Below are 16,990 nucleotides of genomic sequence, written 5' to 3' on the forward strand. Positions count from 1 at the left end.
TCTGGACTTCTCCCTTTCCTTCCTCTTTCGAGGAAGAGCCCATTTTTCCAAAGGTGAGAGCATCCTGTAAGCCCTGTTGGACTAACAGAGCTCTCATCTTTATTCTCCATAATTCAAAGTCATTAAGCCCTGTAAATTTCTCAACATCAAACTTCGTGGTCCCCATTTAACCTAAGCTCTTGATACCAATTGTGATACACACAAGCAGAGTCCCCTTCTGTTCTTAGAACTCAGTAACTTCGAAAAAAGACTCGGTCAAGAAATTACAAGAATCAGAGATAAAATCATCAAGAATAACAACAACAACAAATAGATCAACAAGAAACAATAAAGAAGTAAAGAATAAGAAATACAAACAGAGATTACGTGGTTCGGCCCTAATGGCCTACATCCACGGCAGGAACAACCTCAGAGATCATTCTTTATTGAGTAATCTTCAAAAGCCAATGTATGTACACAAGATCAAGCTAATACTGAGCCAAATACAAGCCTCAACACAGCTTTCTTTTCTCCTTCAGTAAACCCTAGCTTCTCTCTCCCTCTGTACAAAAGCTCTCTTCTTTCTTTCTAAAACGGCAAAAGAACCAATTGCTCAAATGTAAAATCAGTCCGTAACCCTAACACGGGAAAACATATATATATATATATATATATATATATATATATATATATATATATACAAGAGATGGCTGCACGTGTCTTTGATCCAGCGGTTATTATTCGTAGAGACAGAAGGCCAAAGGGTGCTCACGTGAGTAGCACATGTATTTCCTCTGCCTATCAGATAAGTGCCAGTGGATATCACCAAATGTCCCAACCTTTAATAAGCTGCATATACAAATGTTAGAGTAATAAAGCAGAGATGGTAAAATAATTGACACAATATTCACATAAACTGAGTATTTCTCAAATGTTTAACGTCGACGTCTTAAACTTTTTGACATTTTTTATTTACCTCCACTTTATCTAGAGACAAATATGCAAGCGTCATTGGTTTAGAATCTTGCTCTTCATCCTGATGGCTAGAGGTTCCTAATTTTTTTTCAAATGATGGTTAAAGATAAATTATGCCATCAAGCTGTAATAAGAATGATATTAATTATAACAACAAACTTGGAGAATAAGACTGATTGGCATATCTTTTCTGAACATTTCAATAGAGAATGTGAAATAACGTCCAAGTCCTAATAATTAAACAGAGCACTGCTCAACATAAGAAAGCTCTTCAACAAATCCTCCACACTCTCATCTCTTATTTATAGTGCTCAATTGTGAAATCTCCTTGAAGTTTAAAGCAAATTGCTTTTGCATCATGAAATACAAGCTTCAGAGCCCATGAAGCATTGTTAGTTCAAGGGGATTAAAACACTCATTTGCCCCGGACTAAGTTGAATATATTCTTACTAGCAACTAAATTGATCACATCTTTACTCTGCCTGCTAAGCATCTCCTCTTGTGCACTTCGGTCGCCCTCCTAGTCAAAACAGAGTGTTGAAGCAGAATGAGTGGAATAAAATAAAATAAAAAGGCACCCATTCAAGTTCTATATTAGGATATGTGCTTAGGGACTTGTAGATGAACAAACCTGGGATGCAACAGGCGTGAATCAAATTTATCATTTCTCCATGGTTCTTGTATTACTATTTATTTCAAAATAAAATTTGGTTCCAATATATTAAGGACAATTTCACACCTCTAAGCACAAGTCCACATTTTATTATATATAGCTATTTATTTGTTGCATCTGTTTAATAGGCTAACCATGGAGTCGCAAACACGCATGCATGTTCTGGTTTAAAAAAATCTGGATCTTACAAATACTTTCAGAAAATCACTTACGTTGTTTTGATGCTTTCGGCAACTTCGAAAGAATTTGGGTCATCCTCCACAAGATATTTCAGCCTCTTAAGTCCACACCTCTTACAAAAAGCAACTTAACACCCAAAAAAGTCAGGATGATATAAATTAAAGATAAACATAAGCAGAAGATGAGACAGAGTAGCAAATTCTTGCACATGCAAACTGAAATCCTAATACTAAAATTACTAGGAAAGAACTTCAAATGCTCTATCCTTAAGCATGCTCAACAGACCACAAGAGCAAGAGTTTTTTTACTCTCAAAGCAACCATCCATTCATGTATGTGTGTGTAGCAAATTTTAACACCAGAAATAACAGTTGCAGGGAAACTTCAAGAAAGAAATATAAGGCATTGAGTTATTTGAAATACCAAAAGCCTAAGTTTTTGGTCCCAATATCGATTATCCCTGATGGAACAGTGTAAATCATCAACATTCTTCCTTTCAACAATATAATCAAGTACATATTCACTATCAACATATTTATGGCGAGCTATCCAGATTCCATCTCCAACTGGTAACCGTCTAACCAGCAGAAGAGTCAACATTTATGACAAAATTTCAAAGAAGCATTATGAACTAATAGGTAAGAGGATTCAAGAGAACTCATCTCGATTTTGATTCTGGATTGAGTAAATATATTCTCGATAAATGTTGAATTGACCACACGCCTCTGCATGTCCATTTCAAGCACTAATTTCTAGGGTTTCCAGTGAAGGTTTTAGGGCGTGTTCAGAGATTAAAGAAGAAGAACAAGAAGAAGAACAAAATGGCACTCAGGTGTTGTGACTTGTGGGGTTCGGAATGCGACAGGGGATATCAAGGCAGATCCTGGAACAAGGGAAAGCTACGGGTGAATGGAAAAGGAACGTTAGGGTTAGGGATCATTTCCGATGGGGGAGGGACTGCGACGGGTTAGGGAGGGGTTAGGGTTAGGGATGGTTTCAGTCTACAGATGGGGGAGGACTTGGAAAACACGGGGAGGAGATGCATAAAAAAACGAAACGCACCGTATGGTTAATTCGAAAATTTCTTCCCTCTCCAGATGCACTAAATTCAAAAGTCTCTCTTCAATGAAACACTTTGTTTCGTAATCGTTCGGTGTGCAATCGGTTCGCAAATTTGCCTGATTGAAGAGTTTTCCTTCAATGAAACATCCCGTTTTATTTTTACACATAAATAGACGTGTACGATGTTGGTTCTAATCCCAGATGCGAGTAGAGTTTTTTATATGAGTAATGTTAGAGAAAAGTTACTGTAGTAGTATATACTTTACATTCATTACATGGCTGCTTCTAATTTTCTATTTTTTTTATTTTTAAACTTGAAAGATATATGATCTATATGATACCACATTATATATACAAAATAGTTCCGTAACTTCTGTTTATATTTATTCTTTTCATATTTCAAGCCTTTAATTTCCGCCAACACTTATAAATTTCAAGTCTTTTCAATTTTCCAAAGTTGAAATTTCAAAAACAATCACCTCTGTGTGTGCGCTAAAATAACAGAAACTCTCTGGCTCCTCTCTCTCCGTCCTCATCCTTGCCGGTGACGGTCCTACAGAGCCCAAGAAACACCGCCGTCGCATGCAATGGACAAGGGCCTGATCTCGGTGGACCGGTGGACGGGCTACAGCCAGGCCTACTTCTTGACTCACCTCCACTCCGACCACACCCAAGGCCTGTCCTCCACCTGGTCAAAGGGCCCAATCTTCTGCTCCCGCCTCACCGCCAAGCTCTTCCCCTTCAGGTTCCGGGACTTCAACCTCTCGTTGCTCCGCGTCCTCGATGTCGGCGTATGGCATTCCCTCTCTCTCTCTCCAACCTCCACCGGTACGCAGTCCGTCGTCCAGGTCCTGTCCATCGACGCTCACCATTGCCCTGGTAAGTTTTACTATAGAAAGAGTACAAATAAACAGAAGTAAGATTTATAGTTGATGTCTTGGTTTAATTACTCACCAACTGCTTGGTTTAGGTTTTTAAAGAATAGAACCCCTTCTTTCGAGTACTTAAATTTGTAATTAGATTTATGATTTTCATTGGATTTCCTTGCTTTATAGATTAGCTACATGTAAAGAAAGAATGAGTTCTTGTCAAGTTTTAGCAATGCATAGTACGAGTTCAATTCTTACTGATTGTTGATTGGTGTGTCTCTGTGGCAAGTGCGCGCTTGCGTATATTGTAGGCTGATGTGTATGTGTGCGTGCATGCGTGCCTACATGTGCTGATTCTTCTTATTGTTGGATGATGCTTGTAATTTGTGCACATGTAAATGACTATCCCTTTTCGGGGATGTGATTTGGTTGCTAACTAGTTCATTTGGAAAATTGATTTTGTTTTGAACAGGGCACCTGGTTATAATGTTGAACCTAATTTGAAATTGGCTTTATGATTGTTCATTTCTTTATCTTTATGCAACAGGGGCAGTTATGTTCTTGTTCCGTGGAGATTTTGGTTGTTTGCTTTACACCGGTGATTTCCGCTAGGAAGCAACTTGTAAGAGGGCAGATATAGGGAGGACCATGCTCCTCAATGCCCTCAAGGATGACGTGGTCGACATTCTTTACTTGGATAACACATACTGCAATCCATCATATGGTTTTCCGTCTCGAGAAGTTGCTGCTCAGCAGGTGCACTTGCGTGTCTCTCTAAGAGGTTCATTAGTTTAGCCTAGATCGTTTGGTAAAGTCTTATGCACTTTGCAGCTGCGTGTAAGTGAACAATGACGCTGATCTGTAGATGCAAGTAGTTTATTTTTATGTTTTAAAATTTTCGTTTTTTTTTAATCAGATATCGTATCAATTTAGCCAAAAACATATCATATTAATAAAAAATTCTTGTTTTGCTAGCTAATCATTTGATGGCTTCTTCCAGGTTGTCAATATCATTGGCTCCCATCCTGAACATGACTTCATTATTGGGATTGATTCTTTGGGGAAAGAAGATCTTTTGCTTCACATTTCTCGTGCACTTAAAATAAAGGTCTGTTCATTCCCTTTTTTCAGGAGGAGATTCTAGATTTCTATTTATGGATTACCATTATGGTCTCTGTAAAGTGCATGATGGACCATGATGCATATGCACCTAGGAGGAACTTCCACTTTGGAAATGACTGCAGAAAATAATATAACATTTTATCATCAATGTTGTAGCCTTTATGTTTTCTTATTTCTATAACATTTGAACTGCGTCATTGATCATATGACTTTAAAGTTAAAAGTATGCTGATATTCTTATTTACTTTTTCCCCTATGCTAGTATCTACATATATATGTTGGAAACTGTATCTTTAATATTTTTTCTTCTGATTTGTTAGCTATTCATTTGTTCACTTTATTTTCTTGTTTTCTTAATTCAAGATTTGGGTGTGGCCAGAACGCTTACAAACTATGCACCTTCTTGGGTTCCATGACATATTTACCACCAATACCTCTCTTACGAGAGTGCGAGCAGTTCCTCGTTACAGTTTTAACATTGAAACTTTAGAGGGACTGAATGCAATGCGCCCAACCATTGGTATCATGCCATCTGGTCTTCCATGGGTGGTGAAACCTCTTGAAAGAGGTGACAAACTTTTTGGTTCTCTTTTAACTTCTCATTACAACAAAAGCAAATGGAGTGGAAACAGTGGGAACTGCACTGATAAGCAAAATGGAGGTCTAGGTTATGTGGAAAGATTTCATGAGTACATTTATTCTGTTCCATACTCGGATCACTCATGCTTTGCAGAGTTGGAGGATTTTCTAAAACTTGTCCAGCCGACCAGCATGAAAGGCATTGTCTCTTCATCTACTTGCTACGTTGATCCTTTGTACTATTTTGGCTGTCTTTGTGGAGCCAACAAACCAGCTCAAATGTTACATCACAAACATAAGAGAAAAGAGAGAGTTGAAAAAGTTCCAGCTGTCTGGACCAGGACTTTCTTTAGCAAGGGTGTTTCTGCTGAGTCAGAGTGGAAAAGAGGAAGAACTGTGAAGGTTAAATATTCAGGTATTCATATGAGCAGGATGCGTGCGTTGAGACGAAGACAGTGCGGGGCAAAGATAGTGGAAAATGACTGTCCTGATTGATTGTTCATTGTTGGCAGTGAAAAGGTGGTGGGTGTATCCAAAGGTTGGATGTAATTCAACTAGAGTTCGAAATTCCCCTGAAACTGGATATTTTTATTCCTTTTCTCCCTCATATCCATTTTATTATTTTCATTGCTTTCTGTGTAACATTGTAGAGGGCAAGATAAGAAGAAACTATTTCATGGCCCATTGCATTTCTGATCAAAATTGTCTGAGAAAGTACAATGCTGATAACTTGTTGATTAATGAAGAACACGAAACCATTCTTTTTCCTTGATATTTTTCGCTACATCTTTGTCCATTGTATTATTTTGGTTATTATTATTTTTATAAGTAAATTCTTATTATTTTGATTATTGACTTGAGAAGTTTGACATGCTTTCAATAACAATTTGACAGAGATGATTCTGCATGTTGAATGCCACTGTATGTACCCAGAATTAGCCCTGTTCATCCGGGCCGGATTTTTTCCGGTTCGTTCTGGAACCCGAATTAACGGTCCTGGCCCGGTACCCGTCCTCCAACTTGGGTACACCCGGGCTGGGTACTGGGTTTAAACCCGGTACGCGGAAAACCCAGTACCCGGATTTTTTTATGGAAAACTCTTAACTCAGGCAATATTGTGTACCGAAATGCACCGAAGTGCTGACATGGATGAATGAAACGAACCTTTTTTTATTTTACTTGAATGCGCTGAAGGTTTGGGCGGGATCTAAAGTTAAATGAAAAGTCTCTTTCGATTCTTCCCCGCGTGCCGTCTCTCTTCTCTGGTAATTTCTCTGCGTGCCTTCTCTCTTCTCTGGCCATTTTCTTCTTCTCTTCTCCGCGCAACTTCTCTAGTTCTCTTCAGGCCGTCGATTCTCTTTCTCTCTTCCACCTAAAATCTCCCACTTTTCGTTTAACCCCCATTTTTTGATCCAACACGACCAACTTCTTGGCTTTTTTTGGACGCTCCGTCGTCGTGGGCCTCGCTTCTTTGAAGATCACGAACATGATTTGTGCCTTCTCCGGACGCTTTGTCGTCGTCGGTCGAGAACATGGGGTTCGTCTTTCAGCTTTTTCGCCATAGTTTTCCTCATCATCTTTGCTGCGAGTGGAAGGCCACCACACTTTTCGAAAAGATCCTTATTTGCTTTTTCTAAATCTTCTTGACCCTTTAAGTTCAACACTTGTTTCTCTCTCTCGACCATGTTTGTGCATATTGACCAGCAGCTCTCTTGGTTCCAAAGGGGCAGAAGGTCATGTATGTTTTCTTCCTTCCCGACCATCATCTTCGCTACCTCCTTATTCCTTCTCGTGACAATCACCGTTCCCTCGTTTCCTTTTGCCAATCCATATGCAAGACGTTCATTCCAATCATAGCTACGATTTATTGCAACACTCAAATCTCGGTACTATTCATCCTTTTTCCAAACATCATCAAGTACGATGAGATACTTCTTACCATTCAATTGGAGATGTAGAGCATAGATGCGTTCCTTATTATTGAGGAGGAGTCCATTATCCACGCAGATGCTCTGAATGATCTCCTCGTCAACTCCAAGACACTCCAACATTCTTTTAACGACTGCTTCCTGTGAGTTCTTATTGGAGATAAAATTGAAATTGATCCTAACGACACAGCAGGAGCCAAGGGAACAAGAGTGCCCCAGTCAAAATGGAGGATATTGCAACTGATATTTCGGGCCAACAGCTTTGTTACGTTGTGATAGTGTTTTTTATTTTTGAATAGCTTATGTATAGGAGGAAGTTATGGAGAGTTTGTATATAAATATTATATGCTATGTACACTTTAGATTATCTTGAATGAAAATCTTTTATCCACCCAATCTCTCTTCCAGTAAAGTTTTATAGTTCTCTGCTTCACTTTTCTTGGACATGCGTACCCAAATCCTAGGAAGGAAGCTGGTTTTGACCTCATTCTCGTTGAGAAGCGCTTGGCAAAGAGTTGATTTTTCGACACCTAGCTCGCCGACAATCCCAATTGCCTTGAATTCATCCTCACTTTGTAACTGTTTAAGCATTTTTTCTAGTGAAATCATTTCATTTTTGAACCCATGACCCTTTAGGCCGGACGGGATTGAGATTTCTCCTTGGCCGTCATGCTGTGAATGATTAGGAGCCACTTGATCTAGACCCTTCGTCTTCTCTGAAGACTCCGTACTGCTCACTTCAGGGGTTTATTGATTCTTCTTCTCAGAGTTTCTTTTCATTTTTTACTTTTTACAATTACACAAATGCCCCTACCTGCCATGTCACTTTCGGTTCGCAATGGGTACGCGAAATTGCTTGCACCTAGAAGAATGAAGTATGGGGAGCTCGCACCACCAGTTGCAAAGTTGCAAAGAGTTGAAGCGCTAGCTGCAGCCTCACTTCCCAGGCTATCCAGCAATGTCTCTCGCACCTGGTCGAACGTCCCACTCGGGTCCGTGACATTTACAGAGGCGTAAAGATGTTGCACAGGTTCAAACTGCATGACACCGAATATAGAGTTGTTCGAGTATTGTATTGTACAATTCATGTACCACATGATATCCTCCTGGTTTGGACACAGAAGTAAGAGCTCGTAAGTAGACTTATTGACACAACTCCGGCAGTTGGTCGGCGTAAGGTCTGCTCTACAAAGCGCAACTGCGTTAACACTTAACTCTGTCGGAGTTTTCTCTGGCGGAGAAGTTGTAGAACCCATAATCGATTTGGGTGTTAGAAGAGAGGGTGGAAAGGAGGGTATTGACATTTGTTACCATAATTAGAACTGTTGATGAAATACACAATAATATAATAAAAATTATAATTAAATTAAAATTAAAATAAAGTCAGTTTGGACTGAAATACAGAAATCGCTCTCTTTAAGGAGATTCAAGCCCTCTGCAATGTACAAAGTTTCAAATTAACCGGTACAGCAGAACTCTTTTTAACTTGACTCTTTTAAAATATAACAATCTAACCGATCGTCGTATAATCCGAACCAATTCTGCACAAGTGGTTGAGCTCAAAACTCTTCTCAAAAAACACCTTTCTATTTTTTGGAAAATCTTTCAAAAAATATATACATACTTTGTCTCTTTCTATTATTCAAAGAAAACACAATGTTTCATCTGATAAAGAAAAATAATAATATCACTCTGCAACCAACACCATACTATGTACGCCGACCTCTATTCAATTTAAAAAGGAAGGTAGACGTTAAACAAGAGATTCGAAACTGGGCAATCAAAAGAATAAAACACCCAAATAAATATAAATAAAACGGCTTAGCAATTAACACATGAGCACAGAACCAGTAAGAAATAAAGTGACAAAACTAATGATAAAAAACGAATCAACCCCACAATGGTCAAACATAATTTTTATTTAAAAAAAAAAAAACGTAACTAACTCTGTAACGTACATTAACTCTTGAAACATTAAAGCTATTAATGGATTAGGAATAAAACCACATTGATGACCCTTCTCAATTTCTAATGCTACCGTAATATATAGCAATAAAAAAAAAACGTTACAAAAAATTCTATTTATTAAAAAATACCAACAGCAACAATATTCATAGAGCACGTGGGGATCTCGCTGCGCAGAGGCGAGCTTTACAAGGTGTGTGAGCATGCATGGCACAGAAAAGGAAAAGCAGTTGTAACGCCTCGGTTTCAGTTGGGTTGGAGAGTCATTATTTGTCACTCAAAAATCATAAATCTCAATTTAGATATAGACTCTAACTTCTCAATTACACATGAATCTCAATGTTTAAAATTAAAACTACTACTATCAAAATAATTAACTATGAATGCCACTAAGTCTCAAAATAAACTTCAACCTTCCAAAATATCCAATTGACAAAGCAAAACATGCAAAACTATTGAATAAAATGCTAGATAACCAAAGTACCCTCTTTGTACTTATTTTACCATGCTCACGTAGCCTTATACATGAATTCTAGACTTGATTTCCAGTTGTACCATCAAAATTATCTAAAAATTATTATGGAAATAAAGGGTGAGTTATCAACAACTCAGTAATAGAAAACATATACTAGTATGTAAACATGAGTCTTTTCAGAAAGTTCAGTATGCAAAAACAAAACATTTTATTTTCATATACATGCAGATTTCATAAACGTGTTTTAAGAAAAATCAGAGCGACTTTTCAATATTTTCATACTCAAAAACCAACTGTTCATATTCAAAGACCATTTTCATATTTCAAGACTCTTTTCATATTCAAAAACTAATTGCTCATATTCAAAGATTCGTTTATATTCAAAGACCATTTTCATATTAAAAAACGCTTTATTCATATTCAAAAACACTTTGTTCATATCATAATTAAACATTTTCATCTTATCATATCATGTCACCATATCATATCATATACAATGTTTAACCCCCGCTAGGGTTATACTATCCCCGGTGGCCAAATCAGACAATATCATATTTTGAAAATTCTTATTTTTCAATCTCAAAGTCCCAAGTGTGCATACAGAAAAGAATACATAAAAGACCACTTTATTTCCAAAGTGGGTGCACTCATATCATATCATGTTGGTACCAACCATATAACGTGAATCAGTATCATCATATCAGAACCATATTCAGAATCAGAATCAAAACAGATAAGTATGCCAAAGGTTTTTCATATCCATATCATATCAAACCACGTGCTGAACATATTCATATAATTTCCATTTGATAAAAAACAAATCCAAATCATTTTCATATCATATGTACAAAAATTCACATATATCATATTCGCTCTTTTGCACATTTCAGAAATATGTCAAATATTGCTCATGTCTATACTATTCATGTAAAAATCATTTCTTTTCTCTTTCATACATATCTTATGAGTGAATCTAAAACATATTTTAAGGTCATTTTTTACCTTTTCCTTTTAAACAACATGCACATTTTTACAAACCAACCTCAATTCATTTCTTTTTATGCAAATCTAGTATAGGAACTTCGTTTACTTACACTTTTTAGCTATTCTGAATCTTTCTACAATCGTGTTGAATGAAAGTCAATAGTCATCTGTACAGAACACTAAGTGTTACCGAACTTCTAAAAGACTAAAACTCTTCATTTACCTAAATTCATACTACAAAAAATAGCTTTAATTACTATATAGTTATAAAAAATCTAATAAATATATTATCATTAAAAATAATCTTAACTTATTATAAAATAATTTTATCAAATATGGCAAGGCAACTTCAATTCATTTCGAAAATTAACTTAATTATATTTAAAACTCATATATCTATAAACTATTATTAAAACGATAATTTAATACTTCAAACATATAATCTAGTAGGAAATCGTAAATTTCTTAAACAAAATTAATTCATAAAATATTCTTAATAATACTTAAATTAAAAAAATATCGTAAATTACTAATCATATCTAATTTAAAACTATCAAAGATTTATTTCATATAATATGCTTAACTTACAATTTACTACCAAAATCAAATTATAAAATTAATATCAGATAATATAATTAAAGTCTTTAAATATTTTCCGTTAAATATAAAGTGAGACGAAGAACACTAAAAATAACTCAATACTTTTCTGCAATCAAACTTATACCCATCGTAAAATCAAACCCAACAAAAATACAATTTCAAAACGCATTATAATTAGACTTATAACTCAGAGGGAAATAAATGAAATTTCATCTTAAAAGTTTACTCTACTATGCATAATAAACTTTATGGAAGGCTCGAAGAAATCACTTACATTTTATTTGAAAATAAGGTAGCCGTTTGTGTATAGCAGAGGGGTGCAGTAGAGGCTTACCGAGACAGAACTAGCAAGGAGGAGAGATCACATAAGGACTTCGGACAGTACTCTGTGGGCTTCACGGTGAGGGCGTGGAGAGGGTGGAACCGAGCCTAGGAGCAAGAAGATAGTTTGCTCTGTTTACGCTTCTTAAAACAGAGGATGCGATGGAGCATTTCTTACGGCTTTGAGGTGTTCTTCCGTGGGTCTGGCTTGCGGTATTAATTGGGTGGAAGTGACCGTGCACCTTGGTTGTTTCATGGTAGTTCACGGCCTGAGGATGCAGCTTTGGTTGGAATATAAAACAAAAGGCAGCCTGCCGCTTGGGGTGTGTAACAGTTCGGGGTGGCCATAACGTGGTAAGATGGTGAAGGATGCAGGCGTGAGTCAATGGTCTCAAGGATTCCGTCGTGCAGGAGAGAGAGCTCGGTAACTTTAGTTGGTGGTTCACGGTATTGGGGGTGAATGGATGAGATTCGGAGGGAGGGAACACATACCGTTGTCGAGTTTGAAGATGGCACCAATGGAGACTCAGATTTGGCCAAAATGCAGGAAAGTGAGTGTTATGAGCTGCGAAATGAGGAACCCTAATCTTAGGGTATTGTCCGAAGTATGGTGGACCGGGTCTGGGCCTACGAACCGTAGTTGATTTAATTGGGTTTTATTCGAGTTGTTTAGATAGTTAAGTCCAGCAGGTTGTTACGGGTCACTTGTGTGAAAGTTCCAACCTGTATTTGTTATGAAGCACGTTTACTATGTTTTTTCTTCAGTATTTGTTATTTAGTTCCTATTTTGAGTCCGTATAATTAGTGGGTCAGTTGGTATCGTGGGTCAATCTAGTACTTGACTAAGTCCATGTAAAACTCCATTTATATGACAGTTATCAATGCATGAGGTATCAGATTTTCCAGAATATTGCGTTTACACTTGTGGAGGCCAAGCACCTCGAATTGCCTACCGTATTTCCAGATTTACAAATTACAAATTGACATAAATCATAACAGTGGTATCCAGAGTTGCGTTCCTGCATCATGGCTGAGGGTACACGCCAAGCTCAACTGTCTGAAGCAGTCTCCATGCTCACAGCCGAAGCGGGGCACCTGCGGGAAGAACAAAGCAGACAAAAAGGCATGCTGGAAGCTGTGTTACAGCAGCTCAACAATTTGGCAGCAAGTTATGACCAACTAGCTCTAAAGGCCAATAATCGAAACTCGGGAGAAGGATCATCCAATGTTAAAGGTCAGTTCAATAATCCATTATTTGAGGGCAATGGAGGGATACATACTAGATCCCTAAGAATAGATTTTCCTAAATTTAATGGGGTAGACCCTGTGGAATGGATCCTTAAGGCTGAACAGTTCTTTGAATATTTCAACACACCCGAAGACCAAAAAATTCAGATTGCCTTCTTCCACATGGAAGGCAAGGCTTTATCTTGGTTCTCTTGGCTCAAGGATTCGGGCACTATGGGAAAATGGGAGGAGTTTACAGCAGCACTTAGAGTGCGGTTTGGGCCCTCAATATTTGAGGATCCAATCGGAGCCTTTACAAAACTAAGACAAACCTCTGCGGTAGAAGATTACCAAACTGAGTTTGAGATCCTATCAAATAAAATTAAGGGACTTTCGGACGAATTTCGTAATAGTACCTTCATTAGTGGCCTAAGGGATGATCTTAAAATTATGGTAACAATGCTTAAACCAAATACAATTTCAGCTGCATTTGGGTTAGCAAAGTCACAAGAGGAAGAGGTAGCTTGGAGGAGCAGGGCAGCCCCAAACAGAACCCAAAATCCAAGTCAACCCACTCAGACTTACCTGCCAAAACTTCCACCAGCCCCACCAATCCTCATATTACCAGCACCACTCCATAGACCAGAAAATATAACTCCACAAATCCCATACAACCCAAATAGAAAACCCATAATGCCCATTAAAAGAATAACCCCAACCCAAATGCAAGAAAGGAGGGAGACAGGTTTATATTACTATTGTGATGAAAAATTCCACATTGGTCACAAATGCAATAAGCCTAAGCTATTTTTGTTGGAAGGAATTGAAGAAGGGGAGAGTGACGAGTTTGAGGAGGGGAAGTTGGCCATCGTGGAACCAAAGGAAATGGATGAAGAATTTAAGGAGATGGGTGAACTACTTGGCATTTCTCTACATGCCATGGCTAGATCACTATCCCCTAAAACGATGAGGATAGAGGGCTTAATTAATCAACAAAAGTTTTTATTCTTATTGACACAGGAAGCACACACAGCTTTGTGGATCCTTATGTAGCAAGGAAATTGAAACAATCAGTGGAGGAGAGCCAACTGACAGTTAAAGTGGTTAATGGGGATAGCCTTCCTTGCCAAGGTTACTGTAGGATAGTTCCTATTCAGCTACAGAGTTTAAAGAGTATGGCTAATCTCTATCTATTAACTCTAGGAGGCTGTGATGTGGTATTAGGAGTTGATTGGTTGCGAGATCTATGATCAATCCTATGGAATTTTTTTGATCTCACTATGCAGTTTGATTTTAGGGGGACTAAAATCCAACTGCAGGGTCTACAACCTCTAAAGGAAGCCTTGGAAGTAGTGGAAGATGTTTCCAATTTACAACAAGGAACAGTCAAAGGAATGTGGCTGCAATTAATTGGTGAAACTGAGAGGCAGATTGAAGAACCCAGGGAACCAATGTTGGAACAGATTATGAAGAAGTTTGAGGATGTTTTTTCAAAACCAAAAGGATTGCCTCCACCCTGGAGTCATGACCATAAAATTGAGCTATTGGAGGGAGCAAAACCAACTTGTGTAAGGCCTTACAGGTATCCCTACTATCAAAAAAAGAGATAGAAAAGTTGGTGGCTGAGATGCTCAAAAGTGGGATAATTAGAGGAAGCCAGAGTCCCTACTCGTCACCCGTGTTGCTAGTCAGGAAAGCAGATGGAAGTTGGAGGATTTGTGTTGATTACCGTGCTCTCAACAAGGACACAATAAAAGATAAGTACCATCTTCCTAACATTGATGAATTGCTTGATGAACTTTATGGGGTTGAAATTTTTTCAAAGCTGGATTTGCGTTCTGGTTATCACCAAATTAGAATGCGTGAGGGAGATATACAAAAGACTGATTTTAGAACTCACGAGGGTCACTATGAATTTATGGTGATGCCTTTTGGGCTTACTAATGCCCATCCACTTTCCAAGGGTTGATGAATGAGATTTTTAAACCTTACTTGAGAAAGTTTGTTTTGGTTTTTTTTGACGATATATTGATTTATAGCAAGTCTTTAAAAGATCATGTGAAACATTTGCAAGTTGTTTTAGACACCTTAAGATTCCATCAGCTTTATGCCAAGGAGTCTAAGTGTGTGTTTGGTTGTAGTGAGGTGGAGTATTTAGGTCACTTAATTTCTAAGGAAGGAGTTAAAACTGACCCTCATAAAATTTCAGCTATGCAACAGTGGCTACTGCCCAGAAATTTGAAGGCCTTAAGGGGATTTTTGGGTCTTACAAGATATTACAGAAAATTTGTGAGAAATTATGGAGCTATTGCAGCCCCCTTAACTGCTCTTTTAAAGAAGAATGTCTTTATGTGGTCCGACAAGGCACAAGAAGCCTTTGAAAGGCTTAAGGCAGCAATGGTAAGTCCTCCAGTATTAAATTTACCTGATTTTTCTAAGAGATTTGTTGTGGAGTATGATGCATTAGGAGAAGGTCTAGGGGCTGTATTAATGCAGGACAAGAAACCTATAGCCTACCTTAGCCAAGGCCTAAAGGGTAGGAGTCTCTCCTTATCAACTTATGAGAAAGAACTTTTGGCACTAGTAATGACAATCAGAAAATTGAGGCATTATTTATTGGGACAACATTTCAAAGTTCGTACAAACCAACAAGCTTTGAAATACCTACAAGAGCAAAGGGTGGGGATTCCGGCACAACAGAAATGGGTTTCCAAACTGCTAGGATACGATTTTTCAGTGGAATATAAGAGTGGGAAAACCAATCAGGTGGCTGATGCACTATCCAGGTTACCCTCCATGAAGGAGCCCGAGATAATACCCCAGTTAACCACCTCAGAAAACCCTCCAGATACACAAAGCCCAATCAAACAAACCACTTCCATTTCCAGCCAGATACAATCCAAACCAGCACATACTCAAGTCATAAGCCTTCTTCAAACCAATTGGATTAAGGAGTTAAAGAGAGCTTACCTACAGAATCCCTAGTTACAAAAGCTAATTAGCAAATGCCATCAGGGAACCCTGGAAAACCAATCATTTTACCAAGTACGTGATGGCCTGCTCTTTTATAAAGGCATGGTGCACCTCGGGAACCTGGTGACCTTCCAGCATGAGATCCTGCAGAAGTTCCACAACAGCCCATTAGCAGGTCACATGGGGTTCTATAAGACATATGCAAGAGTTAAAAAAAGAGTTTTTTTGGCCTGGGTTAAGAAAGGATGTCAGGGATTTCGTTCGGGAATGCGATGTTTGCCAGAGAAATAAGATGGAGAATATAAACCCAGCAGGACTGCTCCAGCCTCTACCTATTCCTACACGGAATTGGGTTGATATCAGTATGGATTTCATTGAGGGAATGTCATCTTCAGGAGGGCGAACTGTAATACTGGTGGTAGTAGACAGATTGAGCAAGTATGCTCACTTCATGTCCCTATCACACCCATACACAGCAGCCTCGGTGGCTAGGGTATTCCTTGACACTGTTTTTAAATTACATGGTTTTCCCTTAACAATTGTGAGTGACAGGGATCTAGTGTTCACCAGTCAATTCTGGAGAGAACTTTTCCAAATGAGTGGCACTGAGTTAATGCTTAGCTCAGCTTACCACCCTCAAACAGACAGCCAAACAGAGATAGTCAACAAAGGGTTAGAAGGCTACCTCAGAATCTTTTCAGGAGACAGAACTCGTGACTGGGCACGATGGCTGCCTCTGGCCGAATACGCCTACAATACCTCGGAACACAATTCCACCAAGATTTCATCGTATGAATTGGTCTACGGACAACTACCTTCGAGGATGATGCCTTATGAACCGGGAGTAACTAAGGTTCAAGCTGTTGAGGAAGAACTAAGAAGCAGATAACTCATAAATAGGTTAGTCCGCAAAAATTTAAAGGAAGCTCAAGAAAAGATGAAATTTTACGTGGATAAACATAGGACGGATCGAGAGTTTCAGATCGGCGACAAAGTTTACCTTCGCCTTCATCCCTACCGACAGATGTTAGTAGCTATGAGGAGGAATCTCAAGCTTTCCCCAAGATATTATGGTCCGT

At 38.3% G+C, this 16,990-nt stretch overlaps 3 protein-coding genes across 5 annotated transcripts; 2 read left to right on the plus strand and 1 right to left on the minus strand.

Moving 5' to 3' along the window:
- Positions 1 to 1,127: 1,127 nt before the first annotated feature.
- LOC121251538 (crossover junction endonuclease MUS81-like) lies at positions 1,128 to 2,888 on the minus strand. Of its 3 annotated transcripts, XR_005938045.1 has the most exons (4): positions 2,230 to 2,887; positions 1,840 to 1,919; positions 1,586 to 1,640; positions 1,128 to 1,474 (listed from the first exon to the last, which is right to left on the minus strand). XR_005938045.1 is itself a non-coding variant. In XM_041150810.1 (3 exons), exons 1-3 carry the CDS (start codon positions 2,404 to 2,406, stop codon positions 1,420 to 1,422), a joined length of 312 nt encoding a protein of 103 aa, XP_041006744.1. In that variant the 5' UTR covers positions 2,407 to 2,888; the 3' UTR covers positions 1,128 to 1,419. The 3 variants fall into 3 exon arrangements, 1 of the variants encoding a protein (XP_041006744.1); XR_005938044.1 differs by having other exon boundaries at positions 1,840 to 2,883; XM_041150810.1 differs by lacking the exon at positions 1,586 to 1,640 and having other exon boundaries at positions 2,230 to 2,888.
- Positions 2,889 to 3,324: 436 nt separating this feature from the next.
- On the plus strand, positions 3,325 to 6,210 carry LOC121253614 (5' exonuclease Apollo). The gene is given in 4 exon segments (XM_041153599.1): positions 3,325 to 3,747; positions 4,285 to 4,493; positions 4,738 to 4,845; positions 5,223 to 6,210. Coding segments are annotated over 4 exon segments (1,320 nt in total). The 5' UTR covers positions 3,325 to 3,455; the 3' UTR covers positions 5,934 to 6,210.
- Positions 6,211 to 12,737: 6,527 nt separating this feature from the next.
- Positions 12,738 to 15,923, plus strand: LOC121253378. The gene is made up of 4 exons (XM_041153399.1): positions 12,738 to 13,848; positions 13,959 to 14,155; positions 14,258 to 14,520; positions 14,978 to 15,923. Exons 1-4 carry the CDS (start codon positions 12,738 to 12,740, stop codon positions 15,921 to 15,923), a joined length of 2,517 nt encoding a protein of 838 aa, XP_041009333.1.
- Positions 15,924 to 16,990: the final 1,067 nt, after the last annotated feature.

Source organism: Juglans microcarpa x Juglans regia, chromosome 2S (assembly GCF_004785595.1).
Source record: "Juglans microcarpa x Juglans regia isolate MS1-56 chromosome 2S, Jm3101_v1.0, whole genome shotgun sequence".
In the NCBI taxonomy this organism is placed as follows: Eukaryota; Viridiplantae; Streptophyta; class Magnoliopsida; order Fagales; family Juglandaceae; genus Juglans; species Juglans microcarpa x Juglans regia.

Bases quoted from the DNA above. Each gene is read 5' to 3' on its own strand.
- LOC121251538 (XM_041150810.1), bottom strand. From the start codon at position 2,406: ATGTTGACTCTTCTGCTGGTTAGACGGTTACCAGTTGGAGATGGAATC. The intron at 1,920-2,229 runs GTATTTCAAATA...GCTTTTTGTAAG, and splicing joins ACCAAAAACTTAGGCTTTTG to AGGTGTGGACTTAAGAGGCT. The intron at 1,475-1,839 runs GTAAGTGATTTT...TGTTTTGACTAG, and splicing joins GCCGAAAGCATCAAAACAAC to GAGGGCGACCGAAGTGCACA.
- LOC121253378 (XM_041153399.1), top strand. From the start codon at position 12,738: ATGGCTGAGGGTACACGCCAAGCTCAACTGTCTGAAGCAGTCTCCATG. The intron at 14,156-14,257 runs GTATTAGGAGTT...ATCCAACTGCAG, and splicing joins CTCTAGGAGGCTGTGATGTG to GGTCTACAACCTCTAAAGGA. The intron at 14,521-14,977 runs GTATCCCTACTA...ATTGATTTATAG, and splicing joins ACTTGTGTAAGGCCTTACAG to CAAGTCTTTAAAAGATCATG.